The 25,589-nt window shown below is 38.8% G+C and overlaps 1 protein-coding gene across 4 annotated transcripts in view; it reads left to right on the top strand.

The window, feature by feature from the left end:
- The window catches only part of LOC138807197 (alpha-ketoglutarate-dependent dioxygenase FTO), a 385,313-nt gene that overhangs the window by 195,047 nt on the left and 164,677 nt on the right, over positions 1 to 25,589 (top strand). For 3 of the 4 annotated variants that reach the window (XM_069992762.1, XM_069992763.1, XM_069992764.1), the window contains exon 8: positions 23,506 to 23,630. The exons of the other annotated variant lie outside the window; for it this stretch is intronic. In XM_069992762.1, the coding sequence (XP_069848863.1) occupies positions 23,506 to 23,630 (125 nt within the window). The remainder of the gene's footprint in view (positions 1 to 23,505; positions 23,631 to 25,589) is intronic. 4 annotated transcript variants of the gene reach the window in all.

The following is a 25,589-nucleotide window of genomic DNA, read 5'->3' as shown; positions in this document are numbered from 1 at the left end:
TAGCTGTCAAGAAGATCTTCAGCCATCTCTGATATTGCTCTGTGTTGGTGTAGGTTGGGAGTCATTGGGCAATTCAAACTATCCAGGGCCTGCATATTTGAGCTTTTAAGAGTTATGCAGAATCTAGACAGTTGTCTCAGAATTGTCTTTGAGATGCTGTTATTTTCTTATTCTTCTTGTGTGAATGCATAGATTCACTCTCCATCTAGAAGGTGCAAGATCTTCTGGCCCAGGATAGGTCCACTTGGCACAAGTACAAGGATCTTCATGCTGACTGAGTTAGAGTCTCGGTGAGAAGTGATTTGTTGTTCTGATTAGGATGTAAACACTTGCTAACATTGAGTTTTGTCTCTCATGCGAGTCTTATAATATCCTTCTGTGTTTATAAACACATCATGAGCATAAAGGAGAATTGTTGGAACCTTCAAGGCCCTAAGAGGCTGTCCATTTGTTTTCTGTATGGGCTGCAGTTAAGATAACTTAGCATCCTCTTCTGAGAGTCCTGAGTTCCTCTGCTTTTAGTAGCAGCCTCAGGATGTTCCCAGGTTGCCATCTTCTTGTTCCATGAATCAATAAAAGCTTTTAACCAAATGCAGTTCCTATTCAGTTGACATCTGCTAGAGCAGCATAAATTCCAGCTAAGGCCTTCATTCAATCCAAGAGTCAGGTATTGAAAAAATTGTAAGGCTTAAGATATCAGCCAGTAGAGAAGACCAACAGTACTGCCCTGTAGAGCTTATGTTAATGTTAAGGTGACAGATAAATGCACAAATAAGACATGATGTGGGATTTCAAGTGAGAAGTAGAAACAAAAAACCACAAGAGTCCCCCAGATGGAAGTCAGATTGAGAAAACTGAGGAAGACTTAATAGAAGAGGCAATCCTTTTCAATTGTGCCTTGAAAGGTGAACCGAATTTTAATGAGCAGAGTTGGTAGGTGAAGAGGAGAAATAGGGCTCATTTTAGACAATACAAACAATAGATATAAGAGCATGAGTTTAAAAGGAGTAGAGCATGTTGGCAGAAAAGTACATCCAGTCTTATTATCAATGCTTTGAGTGCTTACCTGGGATGAAATGAGAGAGCAGGAGACAGACATTTAGTATCTAGAATGAGTGAAGAGGGGGAATGGAGCCCACTGATGGAGAACCTTGGATGAAATTTGACCTTTGCCTTGGAGACAATGATGGGAGTTGGTTTCAAAGAATGGGAAGGTAATAGAGTTAGATCTGTTCTGCAAAATTATAACTAGCAAGAAATATAGTGAGTAAAAGTATAGTGTAGCGAAGAGGGGTAGAACATGAAGACTTACCGAAAAACTTGGGTGCAAAATAATGAGGGAAATAAAGGAATGAACCAAAAGGAGGGATGAATGAAGAAGATTTTTGTTGTTATTTAAATAAATACATCAATTGGATGGATAATAGGGTTGAGAGATGAGGAAGGGGCCCAGTAATGATAGTTGTTTAATGGATGATGTTCTATTTATCAAGTTCAGGAGCAGAGAAGAGGAAGAAGTTTAGAGGTATGGTATCTGAGGAGCACACAGAAGAAATGTTGGAATTCAGTCTGGAACTTGGTGAAGGCATTGGTGCCAAAGGTAGACTTGGGAATTTGATTCATGTCTATAGTAGACATTCCTTATGTGGTTGTACTATGCCAGACAACAGTCTCTCCTATGTTAACTCATACATGAAAGCACCTAAGATATGGCAATTGTCATCAGAGAGGAACAGTAGCTGAAGTGATGGGAACGAGTGAGACAGTAGACCTAACAAGTAAGGTCAGTAGCAGGACTGAGAATGGGATGACCGGGATTAAAAAAGCCTGGGAGGAAATGGAAAGACTTGGAAAAAATTATATGAAGTGAAGTAAGCCAGGCCCAAAGAAACATAGGTCCCATGGTTTCCCTTATTTGCAATAACTAGTATATGTCTGAGACAAGCAGAAAAGGTCAGATAAGTTGATGTTAGGGGAATGAACCCCAAGATAAATATTCATTTTTTTGTTTTTTTCCTTTCATGCAATTGTTTCTAACATTTATAAGATGATTTCTTTGTTGCTTTGTATGTCCCTCCCCCACGGTATAACCCTGCTTTCACTGTATTTGATGTTGGTATAATTTGTGGAGGGGAAGGGCAAAAACAAATTGTTTAACTAGGGATACAGGTGGACCCATTGCAACAATGAGATGTACAAGTTGTTATGTAGAAAACGAACTTTACAACTTTGGTGGGGAGTGGGGGTAGGATCGGGTGGGGGGAGGGGGAGAGTATGGGAAGGGATGGGAAGGGGAAACAAAGAGGAGGCAACAATGCTTGATAAGAAATGTACTTGTTATCTTGCCCATGTAATTGTAACTCCTCTGTATGGTACACACACACACATACACACACACACACACAACTCCTCTGTATGGTACACACACACACACACACACACACACACACACACACACACACACACACACACACACACACACACACACACACACACACACACACACACACACACACACACACACAGGGAAATGGGTCAAGATGGCAACCACAGAGGTTAGAAGAAAACCAGTAGAGTAGGTGGTAGCATTGAGTGGAAGACAATCCGAGAGGTTAATGAACCCTTCAGGTAAGTCAGGGTAAGCCCACAGCATTCAATATGGAAAGAGTGTTGAGGGAGTGACAGGTCCAGCCAGAAGGATAAGATAAAGAAAATCGGGTGAACGCATAGACACGTTTTTGTGATCTGATCTCAGAACAGTTCTACCTGCCAGATAGTTACAGGTCAACCTGAGATGCCTAAGAGGAAATGGAGTTTATCCAGATGGAGTTTTCCAACCAGCCTGATACCTAGTTCTTACAGAAATCAGCCTGGAGACATCAGTTGCCCGGTAGCTGACTAAATAAAGGCTGACCTAAAGCCTTAAACATTTTAATTTGCAAAACCATTGTTGTATTAAATCACAAATAGGAGGCAATTTAGCAATGCATCTCCAAAATTGCCCTGGGCCCTGGCTGTGGCTTTGCGATTTATGTTGAAAACTAACATTGAACTCTGTGGCATAAATACAGATTGGTGATTTTGTGATTAATTTGGTCTCTAAGGCCAAGAAAGCTGTTAATGCTATATATCAGTTATAAAGTTGTGGTAGTATCTGTGGAGCAAAATGAAAAATCAATATCATAACTACAGGATAGCTAAAGAAGCTATCCTGTTGCTGTCTTCCTGCATGGAAGTAACTGATCTCTGAAGGGATAAACGTACGTTGATTTTTTTTTTCCCCCACAAGTGTGTACCTAAAGTGGCAAAGCAGAAGGAACAGTTGGGTGTTACTGCAGTGTAGCTGGGGGTGGTAGGAGAAGAATCAGATTGTTGCAATTTAGAGTAAAGCCTTAACCTACAGCTCTGTGTGTCCTTAGGTCACCTCACAGAGTTATGTCTCCAAAGGCCTGCTGCCAGAAGCCAGGATCCCTGGGACATGCTTAGCTTCTTCAAACCACATGCTGATGTCAGATGACTCTTCCCCTCATTAGTGTGTGTTGTGTTTTTATGTGTTGACAATATTGAGTGGAAAAGAAATCTCTTCCATTAGCACCATTATGATAAGATACCCAAAAGGTTTATTTTCATTTTCCCATCCTGGAAGTGGGAATATATTTTTCTATTTAGAAAAAATAGAAGCAGATATAAGTGATTTCTTTCTTACTTTGCCTTTTGTTTTGGCAAAAGCAGATGATCCCTGTGTGAAACCATTAGTAGACTCTATTGTATACTCCTAGGAGTAGGACCTTTATTGATGAATGAGTGTTGAGAATTAGGATACAACTTGTTCCCAGGTTCACTTTATTTGGCAACCATGCTAAGATGAGGAGAAGGTGTCTCAACATCCAGGCAAAGATTCATTCTGTGACGTTTTCCTAGGTAATGCTGGAATTAATGTAAGTATGATTCCTTGGATTCAGGTAAAATTTGCTCTCAGCTTTGTAGCCTTGTATGTAAGCCTTACAAGCCAGGCTTTCCCTTACAGTCAGAGGAATAGATGGTAGCTTCCAGAAAGAAGTGCTCATGGGCATCCCAAGAGCTCTCTCAGTGAACATTGCTCCAGTGGCCTTTTTACAGTACTTCAGTCTCATGTGACTTAGTATTGTTTCAATCTTCAAGTCTGTGGTGGGTTGTGTTGGCTGTATAGGCAATTAGCGATTTGTTTCTTTCTTACTCCACTTACGCTTCTCTTCACTTCATCTGAAGCAATGATTTGTGTGGACTTGACAATACAGAGATTAGCGGAGCCATTTTTAGCCAATCTTTGTCATCTCCCTTAGGAGCTGACTTTTCCAGAAGAAACACTTCTGTCTTGTCAGAATGACAGTGATTACTCCACAGTTTGGATCATCTCCAGAAGCTTTGTTCCCTGAAAAATGAACTTGATTTGATGAATAAAGTTTGGTGTATTTGATGAGTCAGAGGGCAGGAAAATGTCTTTGTTTCTGATGAGGCTCTTATAGTGAGACACATTGAACATTAGGGATAAAATAAACCTTAATCTCTGAAGGAAAAACCCTGGAGCATAAAACTGTTCCCACTAGAAATGCTGTAAATCTTGCAAATCGTGTAGGTTTTCTGTTTGGGGCAACATCAAAGCCCAGTGATTTTAGAGATTAAAGTGTGTTTGACAAGCCAAACTTTCCCTGTGCCCTGCTCTTTATGAGACTTGGCCTGTCTCCTGACTGTGTTTCACCTCGGAATGACTTCCTTTCTTCCCGAGAAGTAGGAAGTATCACCTCCTTGAGTCCGTAGCAGCATTCCATGGGTTTGCTCATTTAAAGCCTCTGTAGGCCCAGGCAGCAGCCCTGCAGTCTTCTAGCCTTGTCCTGCTCCAGTGGAGAATACAGCTTTCTCACAGTCACTTCTTGGGCCCCTTCTCATTGGGGTAGAGTTTTCCAGTCTTCTGCTGACTCTGTTTCCCTCAAGTTAGACCTTAGAATTTGTGTCTTCTAAAACTATCTTGTGTAATGCTTCTTGTGTGCCTGCTTGCCTGTTTCTATGTTTAGGATGCCTTAGAACTTTCTAACTTGTAAATCAGTAATAAGTGGTCATACTTTTGTTCCAATAAAGGAAGCTATTTTTTCGAATAAATCACTGTTTAATAGAGTAAAAACTTTTCTCTAGTGAAATCTGTTTTTGAAAGTAAGGTGTGATAACAATTTGCTTTTCAGGAAAAGAAAAACTATTTTAAAATAATTGTGGTCTATAAAGTCAAGCATTCCTGCCTTCAGCCAAATCCCTCAGGATCTGGCTTTGGCTGCTTCTTGGGGTGTTCAGACAACAAGTGGAGGACAGATTGGGAAAGCAAATGGCTTTATGGGTAAATCCTGCAGCGTAAAATCTCATTACTGGAAAAAGTGCTTTGTGTTTAAGGATAGGTATTCCCGAGTGGAAAGATGGTGATAGTGAATGGTAAAGAGACTCACTAAAATATCTTAAATTGTCTCTGTTAAACATGTAGCATCCTTAGAGGTCAGACAGAGCTGAAACTTGAACAGCTGTACAACAAGCATCTGAGATTGTTTTTAATTGTGTCCCCTTTCTCTAACAGCAGTAATTCTTGTTTATATTGTCAAGAACCTTTCCACTGAGCACAAGCACACCATACTTGAAGGTCAAATGCTTAACCCGTCTGCATGGTTACAATGAAAATGGACCCTTTTGTTTTCCTTAATGTATACCCCGATGACAGCATATACAGGGAGGATGGGGGCCCCAAGCGTTCACCAAGCTGAAGTAACTTATTGTAAGAGAGCCACAAAGACAGCATATTTTTGTTTCCATACAACAGTTGTTTAGCCGCTGCCTTGTGCACCCAACCACAAAACAGTAGGCTCATTTATCAATAGGCTGAATTTTTGGGTACCATTTTGTTCCTTTGACCTGTGTTACTTTTTACTGACCCGACCAAATTGCTTAAAAATTTTCCCTTTCTGCTGTCAGTGTTTAAAGCTGCTTAATGTCTCTGAAGTGATCCCCTTCTTTTTATTTAACACTTTACATTCCTGTTTACCACAGCACCTGTTACTGTAGTGAACCATAAAATCACAAATATTATGCAACCCTTATTGACCAATTATGCTTTATTAAATATAAATAGAGTGTTCTCCTGTCCCTGAGTGGTGTGTAAGAGAAAGCAGGCAGAGGCACATATGTCCATAGAGACACATGAATTGATTTGTGAGCTCCAGTGAGGAAAGTAGATTGGTGTATTTGTTTGTCAGGCAAGGAATATTTCTTTTTCTGCTCCTTAAGAGTTAAGTAAAACTCCAGGGGCCAGTCCAGCAAACATTACATATGAGCCTCAAACATGAAGGCTTCTTTGTTACTGAAACAAAAATACCGCAGCAGGTGGTGGACTCGAACACAGGAGGGAGGAGGAGGCTCAGTTGTTGCCCATTTTTCTAATCCTTTCAGAATACCCATTGTCTAAATCCTAGAGTCAAAGTGTTCCTGCTCAGTCTCATGGAGACAATTTCAGCATGAAAGGACTGCGCCCATCACTGCTTTTCTACAACAGTTTAACTTTGGGTATGGAATGTATTACCACCAAACGAGGCAGGAGAGGCAATTATCTCTCTAAGATGAGCCAATAATATCTGCTTATCAAAGCATAAAACTGTTCTCAGTGTGGCAACTTAGCGTTCAAAAGGAATTCATGCCAACAAGCAGTAGGATTTTGCAGGTTTTAGACTATTAATCAAGACAGAAATGTGGCTTTTATTGTCCTTAGGGTTCTCAAATCAAGTTAGTGTTACTCAGGTTAGCTTTCAAAAGGTAAGGTTAGACTCTAGGTGATCCATGTCTGTTTGTATGAAGGTGTTACCCTGGGGATATAGCTTTAAAGGATTAATAGTTGAAATTGGAATAATTGGTTGTTTTCCCTAAAAATGAGTGGAATGCAATTTATAACTCTCCTCCTCAGAATACTCTAAATAGAAAGCATTAAAAGATGAGCTAAAGGGCAGGCTACCAGACAAATTCCTACTGCTGCTCTTGCTGAGGGTACCCAATATCCCATTCATATGTTCTCATTGAGCCATCCATAATTGTTTCTTTTCTTCCAAATCACAGCTGGGATCACTGAAGAAAATGAATGCAGTGTAATGATAGTTTTCTTTTATAAATCCCTGAGAAGTCTGGAGTTGAGAATCTTGTTCCTAAAAACTTTAGATATAATTCTAATAAGTTGACAGGCGCTCCTTACATCAAATTTTACACTGATTGCTCATGAGGACATTGGATACTTTTTCTTATCCAGAAATAAGCTACATTTCTGCTGCTCATGTCACAAGTTTAGGTCTAGTGTGGGCTCAAAGGCATTAAATGTACCAACAGAATGCCTTCTCCCAAACTTGAAGGCTTTGTATCTTCTAGGTAATACTGTCATTCAGAAGTTATTGTTTTCCTTTGACATTCATATTCCTTTCATATTTAATAGTTAAAAATGTGAAAAGGTTATTTTATTAGTCTCAGATTGGACTTGGGACATTACAATTATGAGTTTATAGTAGTTCTATGTTGGAAAATAGATTAGTAAGTCTGAGATTTAACAGTCTTTCTCTATTCATCATATACTATTGTTTGTCCTCAATGACCTCAAATTTTCTGTCCAAGTGAGATTCTGAACTATCAGAGAGGCAGCCCCTGCCTGTGTCAGCACAAATTACCTCCAAACCTTAGTAGGTAACTAAAATTGTTGTCAAGGGCTGAACATCATTCATCCCAGTTTTTCTAAACATCTCTAATCTGCCACCTCTGGTAATGAGATCATGGAGAAATTTTTTATTTGTTTTATTTTTAATTTGTGTGTGTGTGTGTGTGTGTGTGTGTGTGTGTGTGTGTGTGTGTGTGTGTGTGTGTGTGTGTGTGTGTGTGTGTGTGTGTGTGTGTGTGTGTGTGTGTGTGTGTGTGTGTGTGTGTGTGTGTGTGTGTGTGTGTTGCCAGTACTAGGGCTTGAACTCAGAATCTTCTATTCTTCCTCAGCTTTTTCCTCTCATGTCTGGTGCTCCACCATTTAAGTCATACCCTCCAGTGTAATTTTCTTGCTGGTTAAATGGAGATAGAGTTTTGAAGACTTTCCTGCTTGTGCTGGCTTTGAATTGAAATCCTCACATATCAGACTCCTTACGTAGCTGGGATTCCAAATGTAAGCCACTGGCACCCAGCTCTAGGATACTTGTGAAATGAATTGACCAATGTTACCAGCCTACCTGGTCAGATAGTTTCGAGGATTGAATGAGATGCTGTATCTCTGCCTCACTGAAGGGGTGCCATATTTTATTAGTCTCTACATGTTTAGTGAGTCAGAGAGTGAATACTGCTAGGCAATAGTCTGGCTTTGACTTTTGGCCCCTCTACTCACCAGCTATGTGATCTGAAGCAAGTTACATATTATGTTTGTATCCTATTTTTCTTGTTTATAAATTGGTATGAAATAAAACCTATTTCAATGAATTGTGAGGATTTAAATTAGGAATACATGAAAAGTGAATAGGGTAGAATGGGGCTTGGTTTACAGTAAATGTCAAATAACTAATAGTTATTGCTACTGTTATTAGTATTTTCAGATAATATTTTAGTATCTCCTGCAATGTGGTTTTATTTCCATAGCTACTATTAATGCTTTACTAATGTGCATATAAACATCTTGAATTTCTACTTGAAAATTACAACACAAAAGTTATCTGAATATGTATGTGTGTTTGGGGGTCAATGTGTATATCTGAGTCCATCATGATAAAGTACCAGGTGTAAATATGAGCAATTGTGCTGACTACCAAGACTTCGTGTACAGTGGTATTGAAGCTGGGACTTACTTGTCTGAGGTAGATGTTATCTGGGAACAAGTGCAGCAGCTCTGTCCATGTGATTTTTTTTTTTTTTACTTAGTTGTCTTTTCTTGCCACATTGTTATTTTAGGTAGTGTTTAATAGTCAAATTGTTAATAGCATGAGCTACTTCGTTATAATGAGATGTTGCTTTGACCTTGGAATCTTAAGAAAAATAAGGTAGTTAAGGGTGGATACATTTTTGTTTTGATATTTATATCATATCTTTGTTTCATAGATATAGATTTTAATTTTTTATTTTCTCCAGATTAAAAAGATAATAGTACTTAAGAGATTAGTGTTAAATGATGACAGTCAGTCAACAGAGCATTCTAGTAGAGCAGACTATTTCATAAAATCCATTCTAAAAGCTTAATTAAATAAATTATATTATGTAACCCCCTTGGCCATCCTCTTCTCTGTGTGTGTAGTACCTTCTTTCTTTCTGTCTTTCTTTCCTTCCTTTGTTCTTTCTCTTTCCTTCCTTCCTTCCTTCCTTCTTTCCTCCCCCTTTCTTTCTTTCTTTCTTTCTTTCTTTCTTTCTTTCTTTCTTTCTTTCTTTCTTTCTTTCTTCCTTCCTTCCTTCCTTCCTTCCCTCCCTCCCTCCCTCCCTCCCTTCTTTCTTTCTTTCTTTTTCTTTCTTTCTTTCTTTCTTTCTTTCTTTCTTTCTTTCTTTCTTTCTTTCTTTTCTTTCTTTCTTTCTTTTTCTTTCTTTCTCTCTTTCTCTCTTTCTTCCCTCCCTCCCTCCCTCCCTTTCTTTCTTTCTTTCTTTCTTTCTTTCTTTCTTTCTTTCTTTCTTTCTTTCTTCCTTCCTTCCTTCCTTCCTTCCTTCCTTCCTTCCCTCCCTCCCTCCCTCCCTTCTTTCTTTCTTTCTTTCTCTTTCTTTCTTTCTTTCTTTCTTTCTTTCTTTCTTTCTTTCTTTCTTTCTTTCTTTCTTTCTTTCTTTCTTTTCTTTCTTTCTCTCTTTCTCTCTTTCTTCCCTCCCTCCCTCCCTCCCTCTTTCTTTCTTTCTTTCTTTCTTTCTTTCTTTCTTTCTTTCTTTCTTTCTTTCTTTCTTTTTCTTTCTTTCTCTCTTTCTCTCTTCTTTCTCTTCTCTCTTTCTTTTTTTCTTTCTTTCTTTCTTCTGAACCACAGCTCCACTTCCTGCTTTTTTTTGGTGATCAATTAGAGATAAGACTCACATGGATTTTTCTGCCATGCTGGCTTCAAACCTTTGGTCCTTAGATCTTAGCCTCTAGAGTTACTAAGATTACAGGCATGAGCCACCAGTTCCTGATTTGTAGTTGGAAACTTAAACTGCGAGTTGCCAAGTATTGTAACCTCCTAGATGTTCCCCATACAGCAAAACTGAAATATCACTAATTAATTTATCATTTGGAAATTTGTCTATAGTCAGTTCTGTTTCATGTATATGAAATGTGCTGGGCCTGGACCAAAACACTGACTTCTTGTCTTATATAGAAATCTGTAGTCTTTTCTCATTTGTATATTTAGTGAGTTATTTAATCTAGCTAAGCCTCAGTTCTTATCTGTAAAAATGTGGTTAGTAATATTTGCTTTACCCAGCTCAATTTTTATGAGGGTTAGATGAAGTAATGTTTTTGAAAGCATTTTACAAAGTGTCAGTGCCTAGGTTAGATTTGGCTCTTTTACTTAATTGCTAAAGGCGAAGTTGAACAGATTACTCAGTCTCTTTGAGTTGTGGTACTTCCATCTGTGAAATGGGAATAGTAGTGCTTTTATCTCATAGACTTATTGTTAGGATACAAGATCTAATGCATATGAGCAACACCAGACATGTAGGAAGCACTCATAAAGTTACCTGCTGTATCATCACTGCCATCATCAAGAATGTAGCAAATTAGAGACATTAGACTATCTGCTGTATAGACACAGTTAACATTCAATAAGAGGTGAAAGAGGAATAAAATAAAAGGCTTAGGAAGTGTAAAAAAATTATGACTAGCTTTACAAGATCTAATGTAGCTCTAAGTGGCCACTCTAGATTTATTCTAAATCCCAAAAGCAAAATTCTAGGGAAAAAAATAAGCCAAAATGTAATGGCTGGTTACTACAGGTCAGATACTACTGTATGAGCCTTATGTATAAGAATGAATTCTGGGGCTGGGAAGGTGGCTCAGTGGTAGAGTGCTTGCCTTGCATACATGAGGCCCTGGGTTCAATTCTTCAGCACCACATAAGCAAAAAGAAAAAAAAAGCTGGAAGTGGCGCTTGGCTCAAGTGGAAGAGCGCTAGCCTTGAGCTGAAGAGCTGAGGGACAGCATCCAGGCACAGAGTTCAGGCCTCACGACCAGACCCCCCCCCCAAAAAAAAAAAAAAAAGAATGAATGAATTCTATCTACCTTTCTGAAGCTGGTGCTGCAAATATCCTCCTTTTACAGGTTGGGAACCTGAGGTCCAGATATCTAGACTTGTCCATGACCAACTTGGCTATGTTACTTCAGGTAACCTCTGGAGCCTTTGTTCTTCTTCCCATGCTAACATCTCAAAGACAAGAGCAACCTCCCGATTCACCAACATTATTTTACTTCAGTATAGTCAGGAGCTGAGAAGGCCACTTATCAGCTTTGTGTATATTTGAATTCTGTACCTTCCAGATTCTAGCTCAGATGCAATGACATTGATTTAGCAGAATGGTATGAGTATGTGTGTGTGCATAATTTTCCCAAGTCTCTGATTTTTAGACCATATTTCTGTTATACTCTAAAACCCTGTATCATGAATCACCTGTGAACACTTCTAACCTAAGCCAGTCTCTTCCTTATGGCTCTAGAGAATCATTTACTCTGTATGTACCTCAGTTTTTTCATCATTGGCACAGAGATTTCTCTCAGGTGGAGGTTGCTAGATTACATGAGATATTGTTGAGAAAATGCTATTAGCTTAGAGGTAGCAAGCATTAATTAATAAAGTTACTGTTCTTATTGCCACTTGAGGGTGGACAGTTCTCCAGGTCTGGGTGCAGCAGTCAGTTCTCTGATGGACCTCTGCTTTCACTCTCCCAAGCCCTTAAAGTTTCCATTATGGCTTTGGTTTGGATGTAACTGAAAGAAGGGGTGAGCAGAAAAGGGGGGTGGAGGGACAGATAACATACAAAGGAGTGAATTATAACAAAGAACCTTTTCTGCTTCAGTTCTTGTGTAGAAAACATATGTTCAGTGATGCAGGCAGCAGTTGGGTTAAAGACACACTGTAGGGCTGCAGACAAAAGGCCTGTGCTCTCCCTGCATTCACAATGTTTCCAAGCACATTCGCTTGTCTCACTTGTTAGGGACTGAGCTGTCAGCTGGATCCTCTTGCAAGTGTGATCTCTTTTTCTAGTTCCCTTTCAAGGCCTTCTCCCCAACCCCCTAGTGTTTTACACTTCATATAATCCAGTGTGCATGACAGACCACTTCAGTCTTTGTGCTACTGATGTTTGGGGGAAGGCGGGAGCCCATCTGATGGAGATCTTAGGTAACTTTTCACTTGTTCAAGGATTGGAAATTGCTAAGCTACTTTAAGGCCAAACATCCTCAGTAGCTCAATTATTTAGTGCTGGTGTAGTTAGCTATTGCTTCACCTTCAATTAACAGTTAGGCCAGTGAACAGATTAGTGCAGTGAGAGTCTTAGAAGGGATGGCTGGAAATGAGAAGCATGTGCTGTGTTGGGTTGAAGTTGGGAGAATTCTTGCTTTTATTTATAGGTTGAATAGCTTTTGATGAAAAGACAAAGACAAGGCAGCAAGGCACAGCTAAAATAATTGAAGGGAAGTCAGCCATCATTCTAGTATTCATTATGTGAAGTATATAGGCATGGTCTAGATCTACATAATCTCAGTGTACCACACCTGTAGATTAAACCTTTTTATTTTCTTTGTTAAAGATTTTGCAGCTCTGTTGAATTTATTCATACGGGTGGGATTTTGGAAATACTTTTTGTCATATGTACAAATATATATATATATATATATATATATATATATATATACACACACACACACACACATTGTATTAGGCATAAGACTTTAATTTATAATCTGGTAAGGTACTCTTACAGCAACAATGAATGAGAGATTGACAGAATTAGCACTCTATTGCTTCTGCCTCACATGTAACTCTCTTGGGCATTTCATCCTCTCTAAATATGTATGTGAAAATCTACAAAATAGAAATTATCATTTTATGGAGCATATCATAATTAAAATATTAAAAAGTTCTATAGATCACAGTCAATGTCAGTATTTCTTGTGTTTTTAGAAACAGGATTGTATCTTCACTGCTGTACTATAGGGTCAATTTTAGTATCGGAATCTCTTTTTTTTTCATTGAAGCATCTTGCTCATGTTCACTGTTTCTTGATATAGTTGAGTTGCTCATTCTAAAAAGCATCAGCATGCTCCAAAGAAACAGAGGCAGCAGAAGCAGCAGAGATGCAAGGAGACTTTTGCCATTGGCTGCAGCTGTAAATGCACCGTTTGCTCACTTTGGCAGTGGAGGCAATTACAGTCCTGCTAATGAATAGGCAGTGAAGTGGAATTCCCCATCGATGGAGTCTTCTGGTGTGAGGATAATTACAGCATCTAAAAATCCACAGACAAAAGATACTGTATAAATATTTTCTAATGGAAAGTGCCAACAAAGTCATCCCCACTAACACACGTCAGAACTGACAGAGGAAACTAGTGAGGGCATCATAACTTTTATTGCTGTCATGTGGAAATCCTTGAAAGGAAAACACTGTGGAAATGTATCCCTATTCTCTGTAGGCTGCAGAGATTTTAAGAGTGGATAAAGTGAATAGACTGCAAGTTGGGATAGAATTGCAGCTAAGGTGGCACCTTTCCCCCTTGCCTGGAGTGAGTATCACCCAGTCAGCAGCAGAACAATGGGAAATAAATTGATATTCTTTGTCTTATTGAGTGGGTTCATTTCCCATAGTGCTGGGAAAGAGGTAAGATTCATAAGAGTGTGTGGGGCTTCTTCCCCATTGTGGAAGTTTTGTTTTCTCTTGTTTCTAAAGGAAGCTAATGCTTCAGAAGCTGGACTGGTTTCTGCACTGTCTTGGTAAGAATAATTATGCTGTGTCTTTCACCTCTCCATGAATCAACTTTATTGTATGGACTGCATGTAACAATGATAAAGAGTAGACTCTCTTAAAGCAAACGATTCTATTAGACTACTTAGAAAACAGAACGAAATAAAAGAACAATAATTTTCTAAACTCTATAAAGGTCAGAAAAAGGCTTTCTAGTATGCAGAGACTAGAAATCAAATCCCATTTCCTATCATAAGAAGCCCGTTGTTTTAGCTGCAGTAGTTAATGTACTGAATGTGAAAGATTTAAGACTAGTTGGAAAGCGTTGCTTCTGTTTTATTAGGCTGCTATTGAAAAGCCAACAGCATAACTTCAACTAGGTGCTCTGAGATTTCTTAATGGGCTGTCAGGGGCAAGACACCAGGGCTGTGCTGTACTAGCTCTTTCCTGTACATTAAAACAACAGGGGCCAAGTGATCACATACAGAAGTATGAATTACTTGATGCTTTCTCTGTTCCATATGGCCAGCCATGTCTTTGGCAATTAATCATGTACAAAATCAGTCGAGTGCTCTCTGAAGCATTGAAGTCAACATTTAGTTGTACCTGTGCCAGTGGGGGCAGTGGGGTTGCTAGCGTAAAATAGCAGGATGAGGGGCTGCTGGCGCCAAGGCCCAAGCAGCTGGATTCTATAAACAACACTTTTTTTTTTAAGCCTCTGCACCTTTTTTCCTTTTTCTTTTTCCTTTCCTTTCTTTTACTTCCCCTCCATTTCTTCCTCTCTCTTTCCCTCCTCTCCTCTTCCTTCCCTTCCACCCTTCTTTCTTCCCATCCTCCCTTCTTCCCTTTTCTTTCTTTTTGCTTTCCTTTACAAAGCAGGCTATTTTCCCACATCATCTAAAATGCCAAAGTTGCCAACTAGAGCCCTGGGGGCCCACCTTTCACACACTACTCTGGTGTATCCAGGTAAATGTCTAGAAGCAGGATATCCTTCTGTATAGCAGCCTGATCATTCCAGCTGGCCCCTACACATGCCCTTGAGACTTCATGCTGCTGTGGCTCAATGGCTTTTTAGGGAAACAGATGAGGTGCAGTGAGTTCTCTACTACAGTCAGTAGTAGGGGAATGACACACAGTGTACAATGTCACTCAAAGTCATGGCTATAATTTTTAAAAGCCAATGTCCATATCTTCTGTGATGTTTTCCAAGTTTTAAAATGTGTAATGATGATTTCTAATATTACTTAAGCTTTTTGCATGTGCTAAACACTGTGCTAAAGCATTTTATGTAGGTGTTCTCATTTACTCTTTACCACAGCTTTATGGGTTAGTTCTGTTGTTTATATCCCCTTACAGATGAGGAAACTGATCAAAGAAACACATTTTCCCTAAATTCTTTACCCTCAGACATTCTTGATTACTCTGTTAACTCCCTTCGCTCTCTAGTACATGACAGAAAAATGCTAAACTATGCCCTGGGCCTTTGGAGGACCCATTTGGTGAACTCAGCTGAAGCATTCATTCAAATAAAGTGGGTCTTTGAGATGAACTGAACCAAGTGTGTCTTTGGGTGAGAATAAAAGGCTGCTTTGTTGGCAGCCTCTTGGAGACTTATGCCTTTGAGCCCCTCTTTCAAGACAGTCAGCTTATCCTCTGCAGAATGGGGGAAGGGAGGGAATGAAGACAGCAGTCTCAAGTGGTCCAGTAGACGTGGCACCCAGTGGTGACTTGGTGTTATCTCTTAGCCGAGGTCATCCAGGATGTGTTTTCTCAAATTCAGGAAACAGGGGAAAGAAAGTTTTAACATTGTGTAAACATTGGCACCCCCAAAACCTCCTGCTCTTAGAGTGGGAGATAAGGTAGGCAAAGGAGCCTGGAGGAGTGTTTATTTGTTCTGCTGAGCTGTAGATCCAAGCATGCTGGAAATCTGTTGTGGTGCCCAGTCCAGTTTAGAAAATGTGAAGGCATCACTCAGCATTGGGCTGCAGAGGCCTTACAAAAGAGCCATCTTAAACTGACAATCAGTGAATGAAGGAAGACCTGAGATCGACCTTTCTTTGATGGGACTAAGGCTATCTCAGTGGGTTCTGTGCCTTTCTTCTTAAAGAGAAAAAGAAAAAGAAAAAAAAAAAGAGAAGGATAGCAAAAAAATGTGTTCCTGGACTTTTGAAGAAGGGAGCATTGGTTGGCTTTTTGACAGCCTGTGGCAATGTTGATGTGAGGAAATAGCTTTCCCAGCTGATAACATCTTCAACCAAGTTTCTACACAAGTTGAACCTTAGCCCCATTATCAGTCAGAGCATATCTTTGTAATTTGTGTGTGCAGGGGGAAATACAGTGCTCACCCAGACAGCCATGTGTATATAAAAAGTGCTTCTCACAGTGATAGCGTTGCCTCCTTGATGGTGGTGAGATGGAAAATGAGAAGGTTGGAAAGCTCTGCAGGCCTGGCATCCAGGTGTTGCTCTATGTCTTCTGAAATTGCAAGCAAATAGAAATCTCCCTAAAAATGTTTAATGAGCTAAGAAAAAGATTTGCTGCAAGCAAATAAAAATCTTCCTTAACATTTTTAAGAAGCTAAGAAGAGGAATTGCTGTCATATTTGTAGAGTGCCATCTTGTGTCAATGTATGCCCTCAGACAAAAGTTTGCTGATTTGTTAGAAATAGAGATCAGATCTTGAGTTTTAGAGTTCCTGTAAGAGTCTCTTACTCCCTATCAGAGAAGGCCAAAGAGAATGATTTACATAGAATTTTCCTTTTAAATTGCAGAGTGATTCTATTTTGAAAGCAGTATGTGCAACACATTCTGCTTTATTGCATATATGCTTACACATGCTATCCTTATTAGAGCTTATTCCAAGTTACTGAATGTAACGTAAGTGGACAAAAGTTAGAACTACCCTGTTACAATTGAATAAATTCAGATTCACAGAGTTTTATATGAAAAACATGGAATTGAAGCCTAAAACTTGGAGTTTCTTAGAGTTTTTAGGTTTTCTTTTCTCCGTTTCTTTTTCTCCTTTCCTCCCTCCTTTCCCCACGCTTTGTCTAGTGAATTTTTTTGGTCCTTTTCTTTTTTCTTTGTTTTGTGTATAAAGATTTAAATCAGGAAGAACTAGAGACTCTGAGATATTCTCAGTGATCCTGTGTGTTGCCAGTCCAGTGGGAAAAGTGATACAGATTAACTGAGGTAACTTACAGGGTAAGTATGCATTTTTAGGCACTTCCCACTGAGTATTTCCCTTCTAAGTGGTCACCTATTGAGGGCATATACTTATTTTCCTTGGCTATGTTGCTTAATAATTTTACAAATTTTCTTAGAATTCTTTGAGTCAAACCAAAGCTTATTGTGATACTACATTGGGCTTTGAATATGGCTTGATCATTTGCGTCAGCAGACTTAGTCTCACAGGTCATTCCAAAACATCTGTCAGAGTTTATTTGATGGCATGTTGGCATGCTAGGACCCTTGGAAATGGGCATGGACACTCTCCTAAGAGAGCTAACCTTCTGGAAGAAGAAACATCCAAGTGAACAGATACAGAGAAATCTTGATGAATAAAGTATAGTTGGCTGTGGCTACATAGAGGTGGAGCAGTGATCATTGGGCACAAGGGTTTGCCTCAGAGAAAGCAATGGTATTTGAGAAGGGTTTTAAAGAGTCAGTAGTTATTGGCAAATGATATAACAAGGATACTGGTAACTGTATGGTAAAGAATAACCATGTGTGTTCAGAAAATTATCTTTTTGTGGAATTGAATATGGCAGAAGATAAAATTTGAGGAGGAAACAGTTATTTGTATCAAGAAGATGGTTTCTTTTTTTCTTTTTGCCAGGCTCAGGAAAAAAATCATTTTTATTTCCTGTAAATGCTAATAATTGAAGCATATAAGAACAGAGGTACCCTCTTTCAGAAGGGACTCATCTCCTTGGTGTTGGTCAGATGCTTCTTTGAAACACCAGAGCTTTCATACTGGACAGTTTGAAGGTCGTGACTAGTGGTAATGCTGAGTTATTTGAAAGTAAGTAACTTATTCAGACCTGTACTTTGAAAAGATCCCTCTTGAAGCAGGAAAACTCATGTAAGGGATAAGATCAACATAGAAAGATCAGTTTGGAGGCCACTGTATGGTTCAGATGAGAGATGAGCCTTTGAGTCCTGATACAAATAGACATTGTATAATTGGGACTATTTAGTAGGCTACCTGATGACTTCTTGAAACTTTCGCAGGTATCTTTTTGTTAAAGGAGCACAGCCTTGCATGTGGTAGATTAGCTGAGTTTAAGATGCAACTGAACAATAGCAATCAGAATGGAAGATACAATAAGGCAAGAACAGTCTATTCTCTTGCCTTTTTGCCATCATGAAAGGAAACCACAGCTAGAAAGTGACTGTGGGATCCTTAAAAATACTAGCCCCTTCTGATCTGGTCAGCATTTTCATACTGTTTTACTGAAAAAGAATTACTAACTAAATGAAATGTAACCCGTTGGTATTTTTCCTAAACTTGTGGCTTTCTTTCCCTATATTCTAAGGGGAGGAGAAGAAGAATGTGTTTAGAAATAGGAGACTGTTTACAATTCAGAACTTGTTTGAAGATACGTCTGTGTGCCTATGAATGGGAAAATAGTTTGTTAATATTTCCTGGGTGAAGCCCCTTAAAGAGCCAACACTATGAAGAAGAAAATTATTGCTGTTAATTTCCTTCTAAGAAGAATGCTCTTTTGACACTGAGATTCCTTGTGTGTAATAGCTTCCTTGTACCCTAAATTTTACTGTAAATTTACCCTAAATGATGACTAGAAGTTCACTTATCTTCAATATTAAACTAAATTATAATTATTTATTTTTAGAATCTGGCTGTTTCTCTATTACCTTTAGTACTTACTCATTAAGTATGTTTACTATTAAATTTGTTTTTTGCAGTCCTTCTGTCTTAAAAATGTGGTTTTTTATTTGTTTGTTTTTTGTATGTTCTTCCCCCCATGGTACAACCCCTGTTGTCACTGTATTTGATTCCAGTGTCCTGCATCTTGTATATACATTTTCCTAATTTGGGGAGGGGAAGGGAAATAACAAAATGCTGAAATAAGGATACAGGATGACCCAATGTAGCAATGAGATGTACAAGACACTATGTTGAAAATGAAATTTACAATTTTGTGCAGGGGGGGGTTGGGGGTTAGGGAATGGATGGTGGGGAAAAACAAAGGAGGGTAACAATGCTAGATAGGAAATGGACTCATTACCTTGTTCATGTAACTGAAACCTCTCTGTACAGTATCTTTACAATGAAAATATATATTTAAAAAATGTGATGGAAATGAAAATTTTCAGTTGAATTGTATGAAAATTTGCATGTAATCAAACTGATCTTTTAAATATAGATTTGTGAGTTTTGACATTTGTTTTTTGCAGTTGTGGGGCTAGAACTTTGACATATGTTTAAACTGATGTAATCACTATCACAATCAGGACATAGAATAGATATGTCATCCCCAAATTCCCATGTGTTGTCTCAAATCCATCCTAATTCCTTACAGCCATTGTTACTATAGGATGGCTTCTCTTGGAATGTCAAATAAATACAATCATGCAATGTTTAGCTGTTTGAAATTGGCTTTTGAGATTCACCCAAGTAGTTGCATGTATCCGTTCCTTCTCTGTTCTTTCCTTGTTGAATATTATTCGGCTATGTGGATATACCATGTATGTGTTTATCCATTGGTACTGTGAAGGACTTCTTTAGATAAATTCCTACAAATGAGTTTCCTGTGTATATTTGTTAGCCTTTCACTTTTGTGACAAATATCTGAGAGCAACAGTGTAAAAGGAGAAAAAGTTCATTTTCGTTTGGACTTTCAGATGTGTCAATCCATGTTGGGTTAGCTCCATTTTGGGGGAACAGAACATGGCTGGTGTTGGAAGGGCATGGCAGAGCAAAGTTGCTCCCTTCATGGTAGCCAGAAAGCAGAGAGAATTAACAGAAAGTGTCCAAGGCCAAGATACAACCTCCAAAGTCATAACACCAGTGATCAACTTCCTTTAAGTCCTTCCTTCACCATTTCACAATAGTCTATTCAACTTTTGAATCCATCTATGGATTAAACTTAATTATTTCAGACTCCTCATGATTTGTTTTTGGAATGCTCTCCCAAACACCCTCAAAGATTGTTTTACTCATCTCCCAGGTATCCCTCAATCTAAGTTGACCATCCAGATTAACCACACTGGGTCATATGTTAGATATACACTTAATTTTAAGAAACTATTATGCTGCCTATCAATATGACAGTATTTATATTCCTATCCACAGTGTATAAACTTCTAAGAACTTAAGTGCTGTTGGAATGCCATGGAGTTAGGGTTAGCAAATTTTGTTCCATTTGGGCCTTGAAAGTTTGAGGAGATCCATGATAAGTAGACTGGCAGCAGGTCTGCTTTTGTGTGCTGTGTATGTTGGAGTTCCATGTAAGAATACATTTGATGGGAAAGAGGCTTATCTGCAGTGTTGAGAAACCACTGCAGTAGGGCACTGCATGTAGAGTGTAGGATGTGAAACTTTGGGGATATCTGGGTGATAGTGCATATATTGAAGCTCACAGTGAGAAAGTCATTCCTTCTTCAGCTCCTAATGGATCCAGCATGTCTTTAGCATTCTTTAGCATTTGTTAACATCTTCTTTTACAAAGAGGGAACACATTTCAGCCTTAGGGCCTTCAGCAAGCAATAATACCTATCTAGAATGACATAAACATGTACCTTTCTTTTATATAGAATTACTTTTATTGCCTTTCACATTTGTGATAGGCACAACTGTTTTCCCTTTTTTTTTCTTGTAAAGTGAATATATTCATATTTTTAATAGACTTGTTTTGTTTTGTTTTTTGGTCATGGGACTTGAACTCAAGGCCTGAGTGCTATCCCCGAGCTTTTGTGCCCAAGGCTAGTACTCTGCCACTTTGAGCCACAGCACCACTTCTGGTTTTCTGGGGGTTAATTTGAGCTGAAAGTCTCAAGGACTTTCCTTCACAGGATGGCTTTAAACCTCAATCCTCAGATTTCAGCTGACTGGGAAGCATGAGGCACCATGCCTGGCAGTAGGCTGATTTTTAAAGAAAAATACTCAGTGTTGTGTAGCTTGTCTCCAACATGGCAGGAGTCATGAAGATGTACTAGAATGATTGCGAAGCTGAGCCTGAAGATATGGCTAAAAAAAAACAAAAACAAAAAAAACAACTAAGGCAGACACCAGTGGCTCATGCTGTAATCCTAGCTACTCAGGAACTAAGATCTGAATATTGAGGTTCAAAGCCAGGAAAGTCAGGAAAGTCTGTGAGACTCTTCTCTCCAATTAACCACCAGAAAACTGGAAGGTGCTCTGTGGCTCAAGTGTTAGAGCACTAACCTTGAGCTGAGGGACAGTGCCCAGGCCCAGAGTTCAGGCCCCACGACTGACAAAAAAAACCCAAAAAACAAAAACAAACTTCCAGTATTTACAAAACCAGGAGTTTTCTTTTTCTTTCTCCCTCACTTCCTTCCTTCCTTCCTTCCTTCCTTCCTTCCTTCCTTCCTTCCTTCCTTCCTTCCTTCCTTCCTTCCTTTCTTCCTTTCTTTCTTTCTTTCTTTCTTTCTTTCTTTCTTTCTTTCTTTCTTTCTTTCTTTCTTTCTTTCTTTTCTTTCTTTCTTTCTTGTAGCATCCACATATCAGGGAGACCATGTGTCATTTTAAATCAGGAGTTTTCACATTTAAATCCCCTCCCACAAAAAGATTTTAAATTCATTTTGAAAATTTATGAGTACGCTATTCTGAATGGCAAAATTAGCTAAAGCTAAATAGGGCTGCCATTCTAGATGAGTGTGTGTTCTCTTTGGGCAACCTTGGCTTTACTCATCCATGCTATGTACCTGGTGCTAGTTGGTATTTGAATTTGTAACCCCTGGATCCTGGGATCATAGATTGGCATTATCTAAAGAAAGTGATCATTCCTCTCTTAGTTAGGGGACTGAAAAGGTTTCTATAGAACTTGATTGAGTAGCCAACCACTTACATCCCCTAGTATAGTCAATGTCATAGTGGAACTAAGAGGTGAAAGTCAAAGTCCTTTTCCTGGCTAGTGTTACTCTAATAATCTTGGATCCTTTTAAGATAATACTTCCTGCCTTTTCTCCTTGTGTCAACTAAAGGTTTTGATTTTGAGCATCAGAAACAGATTCTAATGAGTTTGTTAAAAGAATATTGGCTAACTGAAACCATCAGTGGAAAAGAGAATCATCTGAATTGAGAAAATTCAGGAAACCAGCAACACCTTGAGTACCATAGGTGGTACTAGCAAGGATATTGATAAATTGTCACTGGGGCTTGAACTCTTGGCTTGGACGCGCTCCCTCAGCTCTTCAGCTCAAGGTGAGCACTCTACCACTTGAGCCACAGTGCCACTTCTGGTTTTCTAGTGGTTTATTAGAGATAAGAGTCTCACAGACTTTTCTGTCCAGGCTGGCTTTGAACCGTGATCCTCAGATCTCAGCCTCCTGAGTAGTTAGGATTACAGGTGTAAGCCACCAGTGCCTGGTGTCACTGGATTTTTTCCCCCACTCTCTTTGTCATTCCTATCAAGAGTCTAAAGTCCTGGAAAAGGGAATCAAGGCAACCTGGTTCATATTCTTGATAGTGGAGGAAAGAACAACTTGGTTGATCGTCTCTTTAAATTTACAGATAAAAACTTTCCTAAGAAGGTAGTTGGATCTCTTTCTGGACAAAAGGATATATGCAGTAGAACTAATAAACACTATACCTTGTCTCAGGTGATCATGAAGATATTAAGTAAATACTATACGATGCTATCAAGGAGTTAACAACGAGAACCAAATTATGAATCTGCTCTTTAAACATCAATAAGATGAGGAATATATTGAATGATCAGATCATAAAAAGTAATAATTTCATTCCCTTTAGCCATTGCTTCATTTATAAAATCTCCAAAGAAGCTAGACTGACTTTAAAAGCAACATAATCTTAAGGTGTTTGCTGAGCTATCGTGTTCTGGGTAATTTTTAAGATCTTGATTTGCAAGAAGCAAGGAAACGAGTAAATCTTGCTCCTTTCCCCCAGCTCCCCCATCACTGGCCTGGGTAGAAATTGAAAGTAATGATTCAAATCAGAGAAGCAGAGTGGAAGGCCTCAGCTGGGTGGCAGGAAACAGAGAAAAAGTCAGAGCCTGCTCTTTTTTAAAAAGGCAAACCCAACAACTCACAGAGAAGTGTACGTGAAAATCATATCTAATAATAGCTCATGGTAGGCAATTCCCAGGGAAAAAAATCATTGGTGTGCTGAGAAAATGAGAGAGAATTCACAGTATCTTGATGTGTTACTCTAGGCCATGGAGCTTTGGAGTTTACCTTATGTGCCATGTACATTGATTAGACACAAAATATATGCTGGCCATTTTTGACCATCATTTACTGTATTGATTTGTTAGCAGGGGAACTGTAATAAAAAAGCCATTGATTTACTGTCCTTATTTGCTTATGGGCTTTTTTATTATTAATTTTTCACTTTTTCTTTTCTCTTTTGGATCATTTCTTGTAGACAAATGCTGTGGTTCATGAAGTGAAAAGAGAGGGGCTCCCCGTGGAACAAAGGAATGAAATCCTGACTGCCATCCTGGCCTCACTCACCACACGCCAGAACCTGAGGAGGGAATGGCATGCCAGGTTAGTTCTGTTAGGAAATGGGATTTGTTGTCTCTGACAAACAAGAGCTATATTTGGCTAAGTCCTTCCTTACACCCGGTATTTGAGGGGCCATGAAAAATAAGTAAGCTGAAGACCTTTTCAGCTAAAGTTAGCTTTCCTGCCTGTGGTAACCTACATTCATTGTAATGACCCATGACGTAGTCTGTATGTGAATGTGATTTATCCCTGAGTGTAACATTCAGCATACATGTTTGCATCTTGAGTATAATGTAATATAAGTACCTGAAGCTGAAGAGCCCCATTCAATCAGCAATCAAAAAGATTTGCATTCCTATTTTGTTAGGGCAGATCAACGCCTGGGAAATCCACACAATAACTGTCACTGGAGGAAGGGCAGATTATTTGAATGTAGTCTGTTTATTACCCCATTTTTAGAATTGACCAAGTAGAAATTACTTCTGCTAGTTTTTCTACATGGAGATACTATGGTTAGGAAGCTGTTACTGGTAGAAAATTTGTATAAGACAGACATACATTTCTGTAGAATCGTTGCTTGCATAGTTTATGTCATGGTGCCCTGTTCATTTTTGATAAACAATTGATATACAAAAGGTTAGAGCTGCTTGTAGTTTGTAAAAATTACTGAATTATCATCTGTCTCTAAGTGAGAGGGAGAGGAATTAGGAAGATTATACTGTATTTTGTCTCAGAGTCTTATTTGGTACATAAAAATTCTATATGCCTGGGTGTCAAGAATATTTATTAATAGCCATAATATTCTCCAAGTGACTTCATACAACAGAATTTACAATAATTGATAGCTTTGCTAGTAATAATTATCATAAAAATAGATTTTTCTGAAAAAGGCTGGAGAGTGTTTTCCAAAGTAAGAGACAGTATGAGCGACTGATTTTGATCAGATATCAGAAAGCTGTTTCTTCAAATATGCTATTATCAGTAAATTCCAATTTACGTTTAAACAATCATTTAAAAATTCCCAGTATTTTTCCTCTTTTCACAATGTGGTCATAATAAATGACACCATTTCAACTGCATTAGTGGCTGATTTCCAATTGAACATTTTATAAGTAATTTAAAAATATCCTTTGTATTATAATTTAAATGCTGTATTTATTAGAGAATGCATATCTGTATTATATTATAGAATATCAGTGTAGGGGAACCAAAAAGGTTTCCTTACCTCTGACATTTTCTAGCTTCCCCATGGTGATTCTTATAAAATAGGAAGGGGAAGCAGAATGAATTCCCTGCAATCTCCCTCTGGGTTCCTCCAGAGACAGCAGGAGATGTGAATGTTGAGAATGGCTTTCTTTTGTTGAGTGCATTTGGTTTGTTAACTGTAATTTCCTATGACTCCAAATCATCAAACGATGTGGCCAAAATGGCCTGTTTAACAGGAGTCTGGTCTCAGCATTTCTGGCCCTTACTGCTAACAATTTAATCAGGAGCTGGAGCCAGTGTTGAAGTTGATGTAGTCTAGCATCTGAAACAAAAATTCTCAAGTCCTTTGTGGTAGGGGAGGAGAAAAGAAAGCGCTCAGCCACTGACATTGTGCAGACTCCCTTAAAACCAAACACCTGAAAGAAAATTTCAAGAGGGCGATGTCTTGAGAGCTCAGGAGGCAAAGTGTCCTCAGAGTATTAAATAACCATAATCCTTCCCGCTCCCCTTTTCACCCTCATTTGATGTTTCCCATCCCAGTTCCCTATCTAAAAGACTCATCCATATGATCTGTATAAACAGACGGTCACCATATCCCTCTCTCTTCCTCATCAAAGCGTCATCTGGCTGTCTGGAGCAGGGCAAAGGCTCGGTTAGCATCCAGCATGTAGTGGTGAAAGTTATAAAACATCCACGGCAGTGCTTCCCTTGCTGCCTGTGTTTCAGAGATTGGCCTATTGTGTACTTTGGAATTACACAAGGAAAAATGTGCTTTGACAGAAAATAATTAGCACT

The sequence above is a fragment of the Dipodomys merriami genome, unplaced genomic scaffold, assembly GCF_024711535.1.
Source record: "Dipodomys merriami isolate MVZ:Mamm:240054 unplaced genomic scaffold, mDipMer1.0.p SCAF_415, whole genome shotgun sequence".
NCBI classification, from domain to species: Eukaryota; Metazoa; Chordata; class Mammalia; order Rodentia; family Heteromyidae; genus Dipodomys; species Dipodomys merriami.
This window is presented reverse-complemented; position numbering and strand designations above follow the sequence as displayed.